Genomic DNA, 14,851 nt, shown 5'->3' on the forward strand with positions numbered 1-14,851 from the left:
TACCTATAATGTGACATAGCTTGAGTGAGGTGTCTTCTCAGCTGCGTTTGCAGGACATGGTTTAACTTTCTGTTCACTTTGTCCCTTCTCTGTGTTCCCTCCCCATTGTCCCTTCCCCAAGAGAGTGGCAAAGAGGCAATGCTGGGGTGGGGGATGGGAGAAATTCTGCCAGGCTTAGTTCAGATATTGCAGCCTGTTTCTCTCCCCGCTAAATCATGCCCTTTCTTGTTGCAGCTATCAGAAGGGCTGAACCCAGGGGAAGTGCAGCTCTGCGGCAATATTCTGACACTCCTTTGCAGTGGGCTCATGTCACTGTCCTCCACCACCACCGGGAGCGGCTCAGCAGAACCAAAGGGGAGTTTTCACTTTCATTCTCCAGTGCAGTTTTGTTCGACTTGGTATTTCCTTCATCCTCTCATGTCTTTTCTCATGGATTTGGATTGGAAAGGAAGAATACACAGATGGAGAAAAATGACACATCCTCCATTTTATGTTGGGATTTGGACATTGAACATGGGACCATCTCTTCTGAATGCATTTATTTGATAGCATTTTATTTCTGTTACTTACCTTCATTGGATATGTTGGAACTCCATGAGATTTTAAGTATGGATTCAACTTCTGTTGGACCGCTAGCTTCATCTCCAGTTATCCTGCTGGTTCCGTCTCAGTGGTCATTCCTAATGCATTAGATTACCAACCAGTGTACATTTGTCGCGCGCGAGTGAGTGGTGTTGGTGGTGTTGTCAACCACGGTGCAAGGAGCATTTGACAAAGAAACCAAAACACCAAAAAGGGCGAGCCTTTACCCTCCTCTGTTTCTTTAATCCGCTGTTCGAAGAACCGTGTTTTTGATGGTACAAACCAGTAGTTACCTCTGGGCCAGGTTGGAAATGATATCAATTTTTTAAACCACTAATACTTGCCAAGAAATCGCCTTATGAGAATATGGTGTGTGTCTCTGACAATGCATGGCACATCTAAATTGTTCATTCATAATTTTCTTTCCCTGCTTAGGTATTGGAAGTGGCAACAGCCTGAGGCGCCTGCATATCAACTCCTTGTGTTCCCTGCATCCCAGGGCTGGGATTGATCCAGCCTCAGGCTGTTACCATTCCCGTACTCCCAGGTCTCCATGAAGAAGCTGGGACGCCTTCACACTTCAAGATCCAAAAGCTGTGCAAACAGTGTAAGCTTAGATCTTCTAGACAGGAAGGGTCATTTCTCATTTTTTTTTTAAATGTCTGCAACATGGATTCCAAAGCATTTTCAGCATCAAACACGAAAACATTGATGAATGAGGAATAATCCCCAAAGCTGTGTATCTGTATATAGCCTGACACAACACGTATGTGGATACAGAGTCATTATTTAAAGCACATGCCAGGGAAAGAGACCCAATTTCAAGGTCTTTTACATATAGTGACATGGTACTAAGGAGAATTCAACTCCTACTGCTTCCTCTGAAGATGAAAACAAAAAAATTAAAGTTGTAGTAACTTCGTAAAACTCACGACTGAGTCTGGCAAAACACGTGCAACTCTTGTATTGATCCATTTTCTTGTCGATGGAAGAAATCCTTCCACGTGGATGCAAGTGGGAGATGAAAACCTGCATTTTTAAAGGACAAACAGTGAATTTAAGCATGAGTGGCCTTAATAAATATAGTTGTCTTTTTTTTGCTGCTGTGGAAAGGATTCTAAACAGATGTTCCTGAAGTCCTGCATTGAATTTAGTCATTATTACTTTTTAAAATGTTGGTGCAATTAACTCTGGACCTCTCTCGTGAGCCATAGAGATATTAAAAGACAAACTTCTTATTTGTTGGGGAAGATAAAACCATCTCTAAGCTGCACCCTTCCCTCTCGGTGCATCAGGAGTCATATATTCAAGCTGGTTTCTTGCTTCTGGCTTTGTTCTTGTCGTCAGGATAGCAAACTATGTAAAAGTTTTCGTGTTGCATAAACAATCCAAATACATTCATGTTTAAAAAGTTTGTCCTTTAACTATTCAAGGGATCTAGGTCTCGGTTGGAGGAGTGAGCAGAGTTCTTTGCAAGCTTATTTAGTACATTTTGACATGATGTCGCACTGAAACCACAGGCCACAGACACATCCCCATGAACAGTTTGTCCTCACTGCCTCCTGTAACCAGGTCCTGGCCTAAACTCTGCAACTGAATACTTGAAGTAGGAAGTACGAAATCCAGTAGGGAAAGTAGGGTCCTTAAAATAGGGAAAAAAAAAATTTTTTAAATACAAATAAATACACTTGACCATAATAGTTAGCTATTTCTATATCCGTGCCAATTTTGTCACAGATATTGTTTGGGGGATCATTTTGACCCTACTTTTGTTGGTTGAAAGTATGATTGACCTTACCTATATGCAAGCATCTAATTTAGTCTCTTAAAATTAAATTCTATCTACAGTATCTTTTTCTCATTTCATGTCATATTCTCTAATGTTTGGGGGTTACACACACATGAAAAAATCCCTTTCACACATTGAAAATAGCCTCTGGGTTTACAACAAACACTGTGAAGTTGGGAAGCTATTTCCTTTGCACAAACTTTAGCAAGTTCCCTTCTAATCATAATGCAGTTGGAAAAAAAAAAAGTTTGGGCTAACATTTAGGAAAAATTGGTCTAAGTCTTTCTGTGGGCAGACGCAGGCTTGTAATTTCTACCCCATTTGATTTCTATGTACAGTCTCAATTTTGTATTTAATGATTTTTGTGTATCCAGTGTGCACGTTAACAGCGTGTCGACTTCCATTTGAGAGTGGGTTTTACTTTTTAAACAGTGTTTCTGATGAGACCTCAAACGTGTTGACATCAGCTCTCTCTGCGATGTTTTTTTTTTTTGTGTAGAGTGGCGTTTGAATGCTGCCAGGGGTCAGTGTATCTACTTCCCTGAGACCCTCGTTTGATAGTGCTTCTTGTAATATTTCTTCAAGTGAGTGGCATGTGGGTTGTGATATTGACCATGTGATTATGGACATCGATATGAAAAAAATAAAAATAAAAATAAGGAACCCTGGAAACTACCAGTGGGCATGTATTAGCCAGTCATTGTAACCTTGTGTCTAGTAGAAGTACAATGTACAAGGTATGTACAGTTCATAAATTTGTTATCATGTGTATGAGAAGTACTTTGTGCTGATCGCCTTATTTATATTCATCAAATAAACCTTGTTTTCTTTCTGAAGTGAGTTCACTCCATCTCTAATATTCCAATTGTATCGGTCTTTAATATTTGGGGGGGAATGAATACCCACTGGAAGAATCCTATGGACTTGGAAGGAAAACAAACAAAAAAAGTCATGGACTCATATAAACTGGAAAAACAAACTATAAATATTCCATCATGTCTGGCTAGCTCTATAGAGGTTCAAATCAAGATATTAAGTCATTAGTACAATCTTCTTCCCTCCCTCTCTTTCTCATCTTTTGGTCCTTCCCTCTCCCTCTTTCCCCATCTCTCCTTATCCCTCCCTCTCTTTCTCCTTTCCATCTTTTCTTCCTCTTCCTCTAACTCTTCCTCTCTCCTCCTTCTCTTCCTGTCTTCTTCCCCTGAACTTTCCATTCGGTTGGCTCTGTCTCTTCTAAGCTCTCTCCCCTCAATGAATGGCAAAGACGGCTTGTCTCCCAATAGTTTTGAGTATTGGGGGATTTTTAGAAGAGACCCTCTTGACCTCCCAGAATCCACATCTGTCTCCTCAAGGGGTAGTTGATCCTTTTTAGATCATACACCCAATGACCGTATTTCAGGGAGCTGGAGGGGGAGGCTGTGGGATTGACAGCCTCACAGCTTGTGGGAGGGGTAGTTCCCAATAGGGACAAAAATAGATTCTCTTCTAGAAGAGAGGGGCAAAAAAACTAGGCAGAGAAACCAATTGCTAGCTCTGCCAGCACTTGGATGCACACAGTTGTCCATGCAAGGATTTGCTGGCCTTGGCAACCTACCATGGATTACAGAGGATGACCTTTGGTCTGAAAGTTCTTTTGGAGCCTATAGAACCAGCTCTTGGTTCCTTCAAAAAGTTGAATTTAGAGGGCTGGGTTGTGGCTCAGCAGTAGAGTGCTTGCCTAGTGTGTATGAGGCTCTGGGTTTGATCCTCAGCACCACATAAAAATAAATAAATTAAATAAAGATATTGTGTCCAACTACAACTAAAAAAATATATATATTTTTTTAAAAGTTGAATTAGACTCCAGGGAATGAACTTCCAGTTCTTAACAGGATTAAAATCAATGAGTGATTGCTAGACACTATGTTGGATGTTATATAATCCAACATCCTCATTTATCAAGTGGACAAACTGAGGTCCAATCAGAAGTGACTGATCCAGACAGCCACGTAAGTTCAATGACAATTCAGGACTGCTTCCAGAGCTCCATAAACAGGACTGTGCATCCCTGAAGGCTCTCTAAGGAGAGAAAGGGACCAAAAAAAAATCATCCTGTTAGCTCTTGAAACACAGAGAAAATATCATTTGGCTTCTGTACTTTTTAAGTTTATGGGTTTACATTCCCTTGCAGTCAGGTACACTTTGGAGGACCTGCAAAGTCCTTTGCCCTTTTCATTGTTGCCTATTTGTAGAAAGAGAAAGAATTCCTTTCTTCGTAGCCTTCCTGAAATAGCTAACTTGCACGCAGGCCTGGTTGTGCAAATCCAGCTGGCCAGGTAGAACCTGTGCTTCTTTACTCAAAAGCAGTCACCTTGGTAGGAGAAGGAGCAGCTCACATGCTGCTGGACACCTGCAGGCCGACCTGTACCTTCAGTCCCACTGAGCACACAGGCATGATTTAGGTACATTTGAGCTTCTGGCCTTCAAGCCTATCCTGAAACAGATACTAGAACTGGAGAGACCTTCTAAGTCTTGGAACTGCTGATCCATCAAAATCATCATACTGATAATAAGTAAACATAGGTAATAAATATTTGCATGTTGCTGAGTGTTTGCTAGCAGCCAGGTCAGGATACAAAGGATTTACGTGCATTGACTCCCGATCCCTGACACAGTCTCAGGAGGTGAGTACTGTCACATTTACATTTTGCAATGAAGGAAGTAGAAGTACACAAAAGATGACCAGAAAACAGTTTGTGATTATTGAGCACTTATTTTGAACTAGCATTGTGTTAAATGCTGTGCTGATACAAATCCATTTATGTGCACAATAATCCCATAAGGCAGGGGCTGTTGTTACCCTCATTTGGCAGACAAGTAAAATAAGAGCTGACATGCCTCCCTGAGGATCTCGCAGGCTTTGAACCCAGTGCTAGCAAGATCCTGTGCTTAGGGGTTACATGGAGCTCCAGGACAGATGGGTGACATGTCGGGGCCTGGGATTCAGATCACACTTGTACCTACCTGGCAGTACTTTCATGTGGCATTTGACTCCTGACCTGGCCAGGCCCACGGGGCCCAAGGGAACTGGTTGCTTCAACACTCACTGCAATACTTGACCCATATGAGAATGGTCTGCAGCACAGTAAGCTGTGGATTCTAGGGGAAATCAAACCACACAAGGAAAGGAAAACTGGATAAAGACCAGGAGAGGTGGAATATCCTTATCTGAAAAATTTGGGACCGGAAGTGTTTTGGATTTTGGATACTTGGGTTTCAGAATATTTGTATACACATAATAAGATATCTTGGAGATGGGGACCTAAGTCTAAACACAAAACTCAATATATTTCATTTACACCTATATACATGAGGTCACATATGAAATTTTCCACTTGCATTTTTATTTCTGTGCTCTAAATGTTTCAGATTTGGGAGCAAAACTGATTTGGGATTCTCAGAGTAGGAATACAGAACTTATACATTGGATTTGACCTGGCTATTCATGGGCCTCTTGCATTTCTCCTAGCCCCCAGTACTTGGGCATAACACTACTGACCTCCTGGCATCTTGGTCATCCTGGGGGTGGGAGCATTCAGGTGGAGAATCTGATGGCAGGGGACTGAAGAGGGACCCTCAGGTGGGGAAGATCTTGGGTGCCATGTGAAGGGGTATAGACATAATGGTATTGGTCATTGGTTCTTAGCATCTGTCATTTGAATACCACTGTCTTGATGTTTGCTATATTTGAAAACCATAAGTAGTCTTAATTTTTAAGGATTTAAAATTAAGTTTTATTATTTATTTTAACTTAAGATAAATTTATATCAAACAAAAATGCCACTATCATTAATAAGAAAGTAGGATCAAATGCGGCACATAAACAGACCTTCCTCAAGTATTACAAATATTTTTTAAAGATAGAAGAGAGAGAGAGAGAGAGAGAGAGAGAGAGAGAGAGAGGGGGGGGGGAGAGAATTTTGTAATATTTATTTTTCAGTTTTCAGTAGACACAACATCTTTATTTTATTTTTATGTGGTGCTGGGGATTGAACCCAGCGCCCCTTGCATGCCAAGCGAGCGCATTACCACTTGAGCCACATCCCCAGCTCAAGTATTACAAATTTTAAAAATAAAAATAAAAACAATAGAGACAGTAAAATAATGAAAGCAAAGCTCTGAAGCCAGGGTTCTCTCTTTCCTTGTTAAGGAGACTGGCAAAGGTTAGAGAAGGATTCCTAGAGCTAAAAACCAGAGTTCCTCTCTGGTACTGAGTCAGAAGGGTTGAAAAGTTACCAACCAAGGAATGTCTAATTCTGAGTCACTTAAGGCTATGTCCATGCACCACCTAAAATCATTTCTAGGATCTGCTCTGATCTTTGACATATAGAAAACCCTTCTGCAGCTACAGGAATCTATGAATTCGAAAATACATATTTTCTTTTCTTTTCTTTTTTTAAAGAGAGAGTGAGAGAGGAGAGAGAGAGAGAGAATTTTTAATATTTATTTTTTAGTTCTCGGCGGACACAACATCTTTGTTGGTATGTGGTGCTGCTGAGGATCGAACCCGGGCCGCACGCAGGCCAGGCGAGCGCACTACCACTTGAGCCACATCCCCAGCCCCGAAAATACATATTTTCACAGGCATTTTTTCAGAATAGTTTTAGATTTAGAGAAAAAAGTGAGCATCTGACACAGTTTATATATGCCCTCCCTTCCCTCAGGTATATAGTGTTTCCCATTAAGATCTTAAATTAGTATGATACATTTGTCACTAATTGAATTGATGTCAATACATTGCTAACCAAAGACAACATCTTATTCAGATTTCTTTGGTTTTAACCTAATGTCCTTTTTCTGTCCCAGGATCCCAGCAAAGGTACTACATAACATTTAGTCGTCACATCTCCTTGGGCTTCTTTTGACTTCAAGTTGCTTGGACTATTCTTATATTTAATGACCTTGAGAGTTTGGAGAGCACTCACCAGATAGACTGTGGGATGCATTTTCCTGACATTGGGCAGAAGTTATTCTCATGATTAGGCTGGTGTTACAGGTTATTGGGAGAAGACCCCACAGGTGGAGTGCTTCCTCCTGACGTCACGGCAAGGTGGGGTGTACCATCGACAGGACTCCGTCCATTGCTGTTGACACTGACCTCCGTGGCCTGGCTGAGGCGGTGTTTGTCAATTTTCTCCACCATGGTTATAATTTCCCCTCACTTGTGATGAGACAACTCATTGCATCTGTCTTAGAATGTTCTGGTGAAAGTACAAATTATGCACTAGCTAAAGAAGAAAAAAATTTCAAAAATCTTTCAGGTCAAAAATGTCCCAATTGGGCTGGGGTTAGGGCTCAGTGGTAGAGCACTTACCTAGCATGTGCAAGGCCCTGGGTTCGATCCTCAGCACCACATAAAAACAAATAAGTAAAATAAAGGTATTGTGTCCAACTACAACTAAAAATATATTATTTTTAAAAATGACCTTAACAACAGCTTCATGGTTTGAATAGATTTTTCTCTCTAGCCTCGCCCTCCCCTGTTGGATGCCATGAGCCTTTGTATCAGGAATGATGGATGGGAGCGAAGAAGGTCGCTTCCTGAGTACAGAGGAAAGCTAGTGTTTCTATACTAGTTTAAAAATGGCTGTTGTCTATGACAACACTGTGATATGATTTAGGGAAGACTCAGGAGAGAGTCCCTACATGAAACCCAGATAAAGTTTGTGCATCTGCACAGGTGCCACTCATTGGCTAAGGATGTTACAGCTCTGCATTTGGAAGCAGCAATAGGGCTTTTTATTTGAATAAGTGAATCTGCTTTGCAAGGACTGAGCCCACCCACACAAGAAAAGAACAGAAAAACAAATACAAGCACAAAAATGTCCACACACACATACCCATTCTTGGGTACTCTCAAGGTCTCAGGTGAGACCCGAGAATCTGTATCCCTCTCCAAGGGGACATGACTCCTCCCCACTGGGCCTGGGGGAAAAGAGACGGCTCCTAAAGTAAGAAAGGAAAATAGGTACTGGGGAGGCAGACGATGACCGCACACAACTATACAAAATGCTCGAAGCAGAGCAACATTTGGGCATAGTTTGTTTTTCTTTTGAATAAGGTTTTGGGCCAGAGAGGGGCAGCAGGAAGTGTGTTCAGGTAGACACAGCATCAGACTGGCAATCAAGATATCTCAACTAAAATTTCAACTTTATGTTTCCACCCCGGCTCTTGGGGATGCACACATGGCCTCTGTTTCGGATCACCCTTGGGCGTGGTGTATGGCTCCTCACCGCCAGACACGGGATGCCAGCTGATAAAAAGAGGTAAGAATGAGGGCATGTTAAGGAAAAGCCTTTTAACAAGTAACTCTCTGCATAACTCTAAGTCTTGGTGTGGGTGTTTCCATGCTTAGAACCTGTGCTTGAGTCTCCTTCCTTAGATGTCAGGTATAAGGCATCAAGTGAAGGTATCCAACGGTAGATTTGAGAACAGAAGTGTTGTGGGGTGATGAGGAGCATGTGCCAAGCCATCATGAATCCTACATAATGCCAGGCAAGAGCAAACGGACAAGAAAAGAACCTACTGTGTAACCTCATTCATATAAAGCTCAGGAGAAGACAAAATTCACGTAAGGGTTTAGGAGTTGAGATTCTTGACCTGGAAGTGAGTTGCATAGTTACGTTTAGCTTGTCAAAATCCATCAGTGAAGTACTCATGACTTTTACACTGCTTTGCCAGTCTGTTATATCTTATTTTAAAGGGTTTAAAATGTTGATGCCATGAGGCATTAATCTGGTTCCAAATCACAGAGGTTGGCAAGCTAGGGCTGGTGGGATGAACCAAGGCTACACAGCTTTCTCTTTCGGACATCACCATGACTTGGAAACTGAGGGACTGTTCCAGATTGAAGGAGACTTAGGAAATATGACTACAAAATACCCTGTGTCCTGCCAGCCATGGTGGCACACGCCTGTAATCCCAGCAGCTCGGGAGGCTGAGGCAGAAGGATCAAGAGTTCAAATCCAGCCTCAGCAAACTTAGTGAGTGATAAGAAACTCAGGGAGATCCTGTCTTTAAATAAAATATAAAAAAAGGGTGGGGGATGTGGCTCAGTGGTTAAGCGCCCCTGAGTTCCATTCCTGGTACCAAAAAAAAAAAAAAAATGCAGCATATCCTCCTGGATGAGGTCATGGACCACCTGTTGAAAAAGGGTAGTGAAATTTAATCAGGGTCTTTAGATTTGATGGCAGCATTGCATCAGGTTTGGTCTCCTTAATTAAAGGGTGGGGTGGTGGTTCTGTATAGGAGGGTGTCCTTATTTAGGGGAAATGTACACTGGAGAATTTTGAGGCAACATCTGCAGCTTATTCTCAAATAGTTTAGAAAAATTGATAACGGAAAACTGATGACACACTCATGCACTCACAGGGACACATATAAGATGAGAAAGAGGAGAAATCCACGTGAAATGACAGAGAGGGGCTAGAGTAAGGGAGACAGGGAGGTTGTTTTCGTTGTTCTCCCAACTTTTCTGCAAGTTTGAAAGGATTTCAAAGTAAAAGAATGAAAATAAAATAATTTGACAGGGCAGTAGTAGTCGGCATAGAGTCTAGGAACTTGGGAAAGTGTGGGGTAGAGTTGCGATTTCTCTCTTTAATACCATGTGATGTGTTTGTTACCTGCCTGACCTTGAATGTATTTGAGTTCACAGCCTCTGTTTGAGTCCTGACTCCATCACACGCCAAGAAGTCATTCTAGGCTGGTTACTCAGGCTCTCTGTTTTTTTCTCATCTTCAAATTATCACTGAATCCTAGAAGGCTTTTTTTTTTTTTTTTTTTTGCAGGGGGCAGATACTGAGGATTGAATTTAGAGGCACTTGACCATTGAGCAACCTCCCCAGCCCTATTTTATATTTTATTTAGAGACAGGGTCTCACTGAGTTGTTTAGTGCCTCGTCATTGCTGAGGCTGGCTTTGAACTCATGATCTTCCTGCCTCAGCCTCCCAAGCCGCTGGGATTACAGGTGTGCACACTATAACCAGCTGACATTTTTGTTTTAACATGGACCAAATGGGCACTTAACACAATGTCACTCACATAACAGATTCTGAAAATAAGGTAGAAATGATAAAGCTAGCATTTGCAGTACTAATATCACAAGACATAATTGTGTTTAATGAAATAAAATGGATGGTCCCTGGCTGACTCCTGGCCATTCTCTCAGAGGAACTGCTGCTGAGCTGGTCCTTGTTCAGGTTCCATCTGCTGCTTCAGGGTCTTCCATGACCATATTTAATAGCCAGTTTCCAGTTCTAGATATTGAGGGATATAAATTTCCCTGGTGACTGTGGCCAATGACAAGTTAAGGAAAGACTTGTGTAATTACTGCCTTGTACTTCCACCAGACACAGGAACTTGAGTCAAGAGCAAGGATTTTGGACAATAAAACACAAGCTTTTTAAAAAGCAGGAAAAATATTCCCAACATATCTGATAAGAGATTTGTGCACAGTTAAAAAAGAAAAAAAAAAAACAGAAATAGGACTGACACTGGTGTGGCACAAGCACCAGCCTTTGGTTTGGATTGGACCTTTTCTGAATGCTGCATATTCTTATGCCTATGAGAAGAATTCAGGCATTAGGATGAGCCAGGGGTTAATTGGGAACCAGTATCTTTGCTTGTGGCCAGAAACCAAGGTGTGATTTTCCTGGTTGATTTTTACAGCTTGGTTACTTTTAAACAGGGCCATGCTCTTCAACAACTGTCAAACAAACTGGCTTCATGGGTTCTACAGAAACACCCCAAGACAGCAGCTCAAACTTTTGGCATCTTAACAGCATAATTCCATTTGGAGATGTTCAAGATAGTCCTTTGCATATTGTTGGACTTGAGCCCCAATCTTTCTGGCTTCTGAGCATTTTTTTTTAGCTTATAGAAAAGTAGGTGGAGGTGGGTTACAGAGAAGGAATTGTCTTGCTTTAGGATTCCTCCAAAGCATTTGATTTTTTGGAAAGAAGACAATGGATATGCTTTAAATATTTTCCCCTTGTAGTGTCTGCATAGTAACAAGATAGCATTTCTGTCGTAGATGTTGATCACATTATATTTCTGAAAGGAGTCAATCATGCAGCACAGGACTCAGGGGTTGAGAAGAGGTTGAGCAGTACAGGGACAGAATTATTATTACTTATGGTGATCAAGCCCAAATCTCTTATACTTCCTGAAATCACAAAGTCACAGGAAAAGAATTTCTTCTAGGGTCTGATTGGGCCAGTCAATGAAACTAAAATTCAATAAATCCAAAGGTGGCCACTGTAAATACTTACAGAATAAGCCCAGAGCATGGTGTATCATCATTCGTAAAGTGGGTTATCCCCATCAAGTTAATGAATTGAGCCATATTTCCAATAAGAACAATTTCACTAAATCCCACCTTGTTCCATATTAGTCAAAACTGATAAGAGTAGTTGATTTGGAATCATCAAAGACTCATGCAGGCAGAAAGAAATAAAAATGTGTTCCAGGTATTTGAAGGAGTGAGCCTCTTTGCAAAATGAGACGAGAGAGATCATTAGTAGAGCATTTTCTCCCCTCAGCCTGTTTTCTATGTGCATGACCTTGGAATTGTTAGCTTGAAGCGCAGATTCTTCCTGGCTCACCTAGAAGTTTTCTCTCTTCCCAGTCTATGACTTTAGATCATACAACTTCACCTCCTGTCAAAAGGGTAGAGCTGAAAGAGTAAAGGATATTGAAGAGTGACCTTGAGCTCAAAGGTGAGTAATTGGATTCCAGATTTTGTACAATCCAAAGATAGTTTATGCTCATCTTTCCTCTGTCTCAACATCAAAGAAATTGCAAAATGACCCCTAAACCTTTTTATGTGCTACAGATTATCTCTAAAGAAAAGAACACACAAGCAGGGCTTCTTTGTAAACCAGTCTCCCCTCATCCTCCCAAACTGCCCTGGTAGGTATGATAAAATGTCACAGATCTAGGTAAAATGGATACCATGTTTGTAGCAAGAAGCAAGAACTTTTTTTTTTCTTGTTCTAGCTAATACTTTGGAAAAATCTGATGTCAATTTGGACATAGGTATTAAATCGGTCCACACAAATCCAGCCAGCTGCAGCCATAGACATCTCCTTTAAAAGCTGGTTATTTTATGCTGAAGAATATAACTGGATTTGAGCACCTGGTGGAGGCAGCCAATTGGTTTGTGCATTTGATTAGAATTTCAGAAGATAATTGTTTCATTCCCAGGTCTGTCTCTGGCTCACTATTTGACCTTGGACTAATTGCTTAATCTCTCTTGGCTTCAGATTTTCTATTTTGAAAGTGAAAATAATAACTTCCAACTACCTATCTCGTCTGGGTATTGAGTGGATTAATGGGGTCATGTTTGTAAAGCCCTGGAAAATTCTCAAGAGAGAAAGCATTCTACCACTTTGGCAATTCCAGTAATATTTTAGGGCCATAGATGGGTAGGTCTGCATTTAATGGAGTCATTATCTCAGAGGGATGTTCTCCCCTTCCTTACAATTAAGGACACTTTATTTTCATTTCTATGAAATCTCCCATCTGGTTGTTGGTAGAACAATCTAGAACTCCCAAGGTGAACCAAATATTCTCTTCTAAGCAATACCTGGAGCTCTGAGGAAAGAACTACAGTTTCATGGCCACTAGGGATTACTCAGAGCATTTCAGCTTTAGCAACACATCAGCTGCTTTTCTGAGTCAAACAGGCTTGGTTGGAACCCTGTCTCTGCCACTTCCTTTCTGGGCGACCCTGAGCACATCACTTGATTTTCCTACCCATGTCTAGAACATGGCAGGCTGCCAGGAAGTATTGCCCATGGTAACATAATAGCTCTGGCTTCCACTCAGGTCATGAAGAATTATAATGCATACTGGGCTCTTAGTCAACCAAAGGCCAACTCATCAGAGCTTGTGTTTAACCAGAACATAGCCATCCACAGCCAGGCATCGACGATAGCTGCGTTTTTGTGAGCACTCTAGATTTAGGAAAATGACAGATCAAAAGGAAATAACTTTGTGTCAGGGATTTATGCAAATTCCCACAGTACGTTTTTCTGTCATAATTGATTTAGTCCAGTCTCCTGAGTTCAGGCGCAATATTGCTGGGAAGCTTTGGAGTAGGTGACATTTACTGAGAATACCAAACATGATGCTAAACACTGCTAATAGACCTTCTCATTTCCTCTCTCCACAGCCCAGGAGGTGGGTGCTGTTAAGCCCCTTTTACAACAGGGAAAGCTTTCCTGAGGTTCCGTAAGCTGACCAGTGTGGCTCCACCATTCAGTACAGACTCACCCCAACTCCAGCCCTGCATGTAATTTTAAATTTGTTAGGAGCCATATTCTTTGAAAAGTGAAAAGAAGCAGTAGAAATTGATTTCAATACTATATCTCCTTTAATGCATCCAAAATGTTATCTTTGTGATATGTAGTCAGTATGGATATTGTGAATGAGGTATTTTACAATTTTTTTTTTGTGCCCTCGTTGGAACCCAGTTTTAATATTTTACACTTCCGGCTCCTCTTACCTGGAGCTTGTCACGGAGTTCAAGGCCTCAGCACCTCATGTGGCCTGTGATCATGTGGCACGTGGCCATAACTGCTAGGCTGTCTTTGAAATCCACACCAACTGGGTTTACCAGGGTATATTTACTGAGAAAGAAGCTCACAGATGTTCCATGGTCAGCAAAAGTGATGAGAAGGAGATGTTGGAGATGTCTAAGAGTTTAACATGTTAACTTTTACATTTTTTGATTTGTGAAACAATTCGCCCTCAAAGAAGTGCTCTTTTTCTGAAACATTCTGCCGCCTGAGTTTTTATTTTGTCATAGATAGTACATATATTCTATGTTTGTGCAAATAAATAACAAATTAATAAGCAAATAGATTTACTACTGTGAGGCAGGAAGATCTCTGAGGCAGGGAAGATACATATATTTAATCGAATTCTTGCCTGCTTCTGTAGCCCTACTTGGCACGTAGGGGGCTTGTGGTAAATTGTGGGGTTTTTTTTGTTTTTTTGTTTGTTTGTGTGTGTGTGTGTGTGTATGTGTTTGTGAGACTGAGGATTGAACCCAGGGCTTCACAAATGCCAGGCAAGTGCTCTACCACTGAATCAAATCCTCAGCTCTTACAAAAAGCAATTTGTGTGTGCACGTGTGTGGTGTGTGTGTGTGTAATAAATTTTTAGAGCCATGTGGATAAATTAAACACGAATATTTTTAAATTTTATTTCTCATTGGCATAGGGCAACTGAGGTCCTTCTTTCTCCTGTCTGAGAATTTGGATCATAAGGCCCAAAGACAACCCTTAATGGATTTCATTGACTTAAGCCATTTAATTTGATTCCAAATGAAATAGCATCAGAAAAACTACAGAGACCAAGCATCTCCACGGAAAAGATGTTTGCTGACATTACCACTGATAGTCTCAATCTGTCAAAGCCAGATGTCCTGGAGATGT

At 41.2% G+C, this 14,851-nt stretch overlaps 1 protein-coding gene across 18 annotated transcripts in view; it reads left to right on the plus strand.

Moving 5' to 3' along the window:
* The window catches only part of Erc2 (ELKS/RAB6-interacting/CAST family member 2), an 873,922-nt gene extending 870,715 nt beyond the window's left edge, over positions 1 to 3,207 (plus strand). For 15 of the 18 annotated variants that reach the window (XM_078038390.1, XM_078038395.1, XM_040289756.2 and 12 more), the window contains one exon: positions 235 to 3,207. In XM_078038390.1, the coding sequence (XP_077894516.1) occupies positions 235 to 546 (312 nt within the window). In that variant the 3' untranslated portion in view covers positions 547 to 3,207. The remainder of the gene's footprint in view (positions 1 to 234) is intronic. The other 3 variants (XR_013434457.1, XR_013434456.1, XM_078038399.1) reach the window with 3 other exon arrangements.
* The last annotated feature ends 11,644 nt before the right edge of the window (positions 3,208 to 14,851 follow it).

This window comes from Ictidomys tridecemlineatus, chromosome 2, assembly GCF_052094955.1.
Source record: "Ictidomys tridecemlineatus isolate mIctTri1 chromosome 2, mIctTri1.hap1, whole genome shotgun sequence".
NCBI classification, from domain to species: Eukaryota; Metazoa; Chordata; class Mammalia; order Rodentia; family Sciuridae; genus Ictidomys; species Ictidomys tridecemlineatus.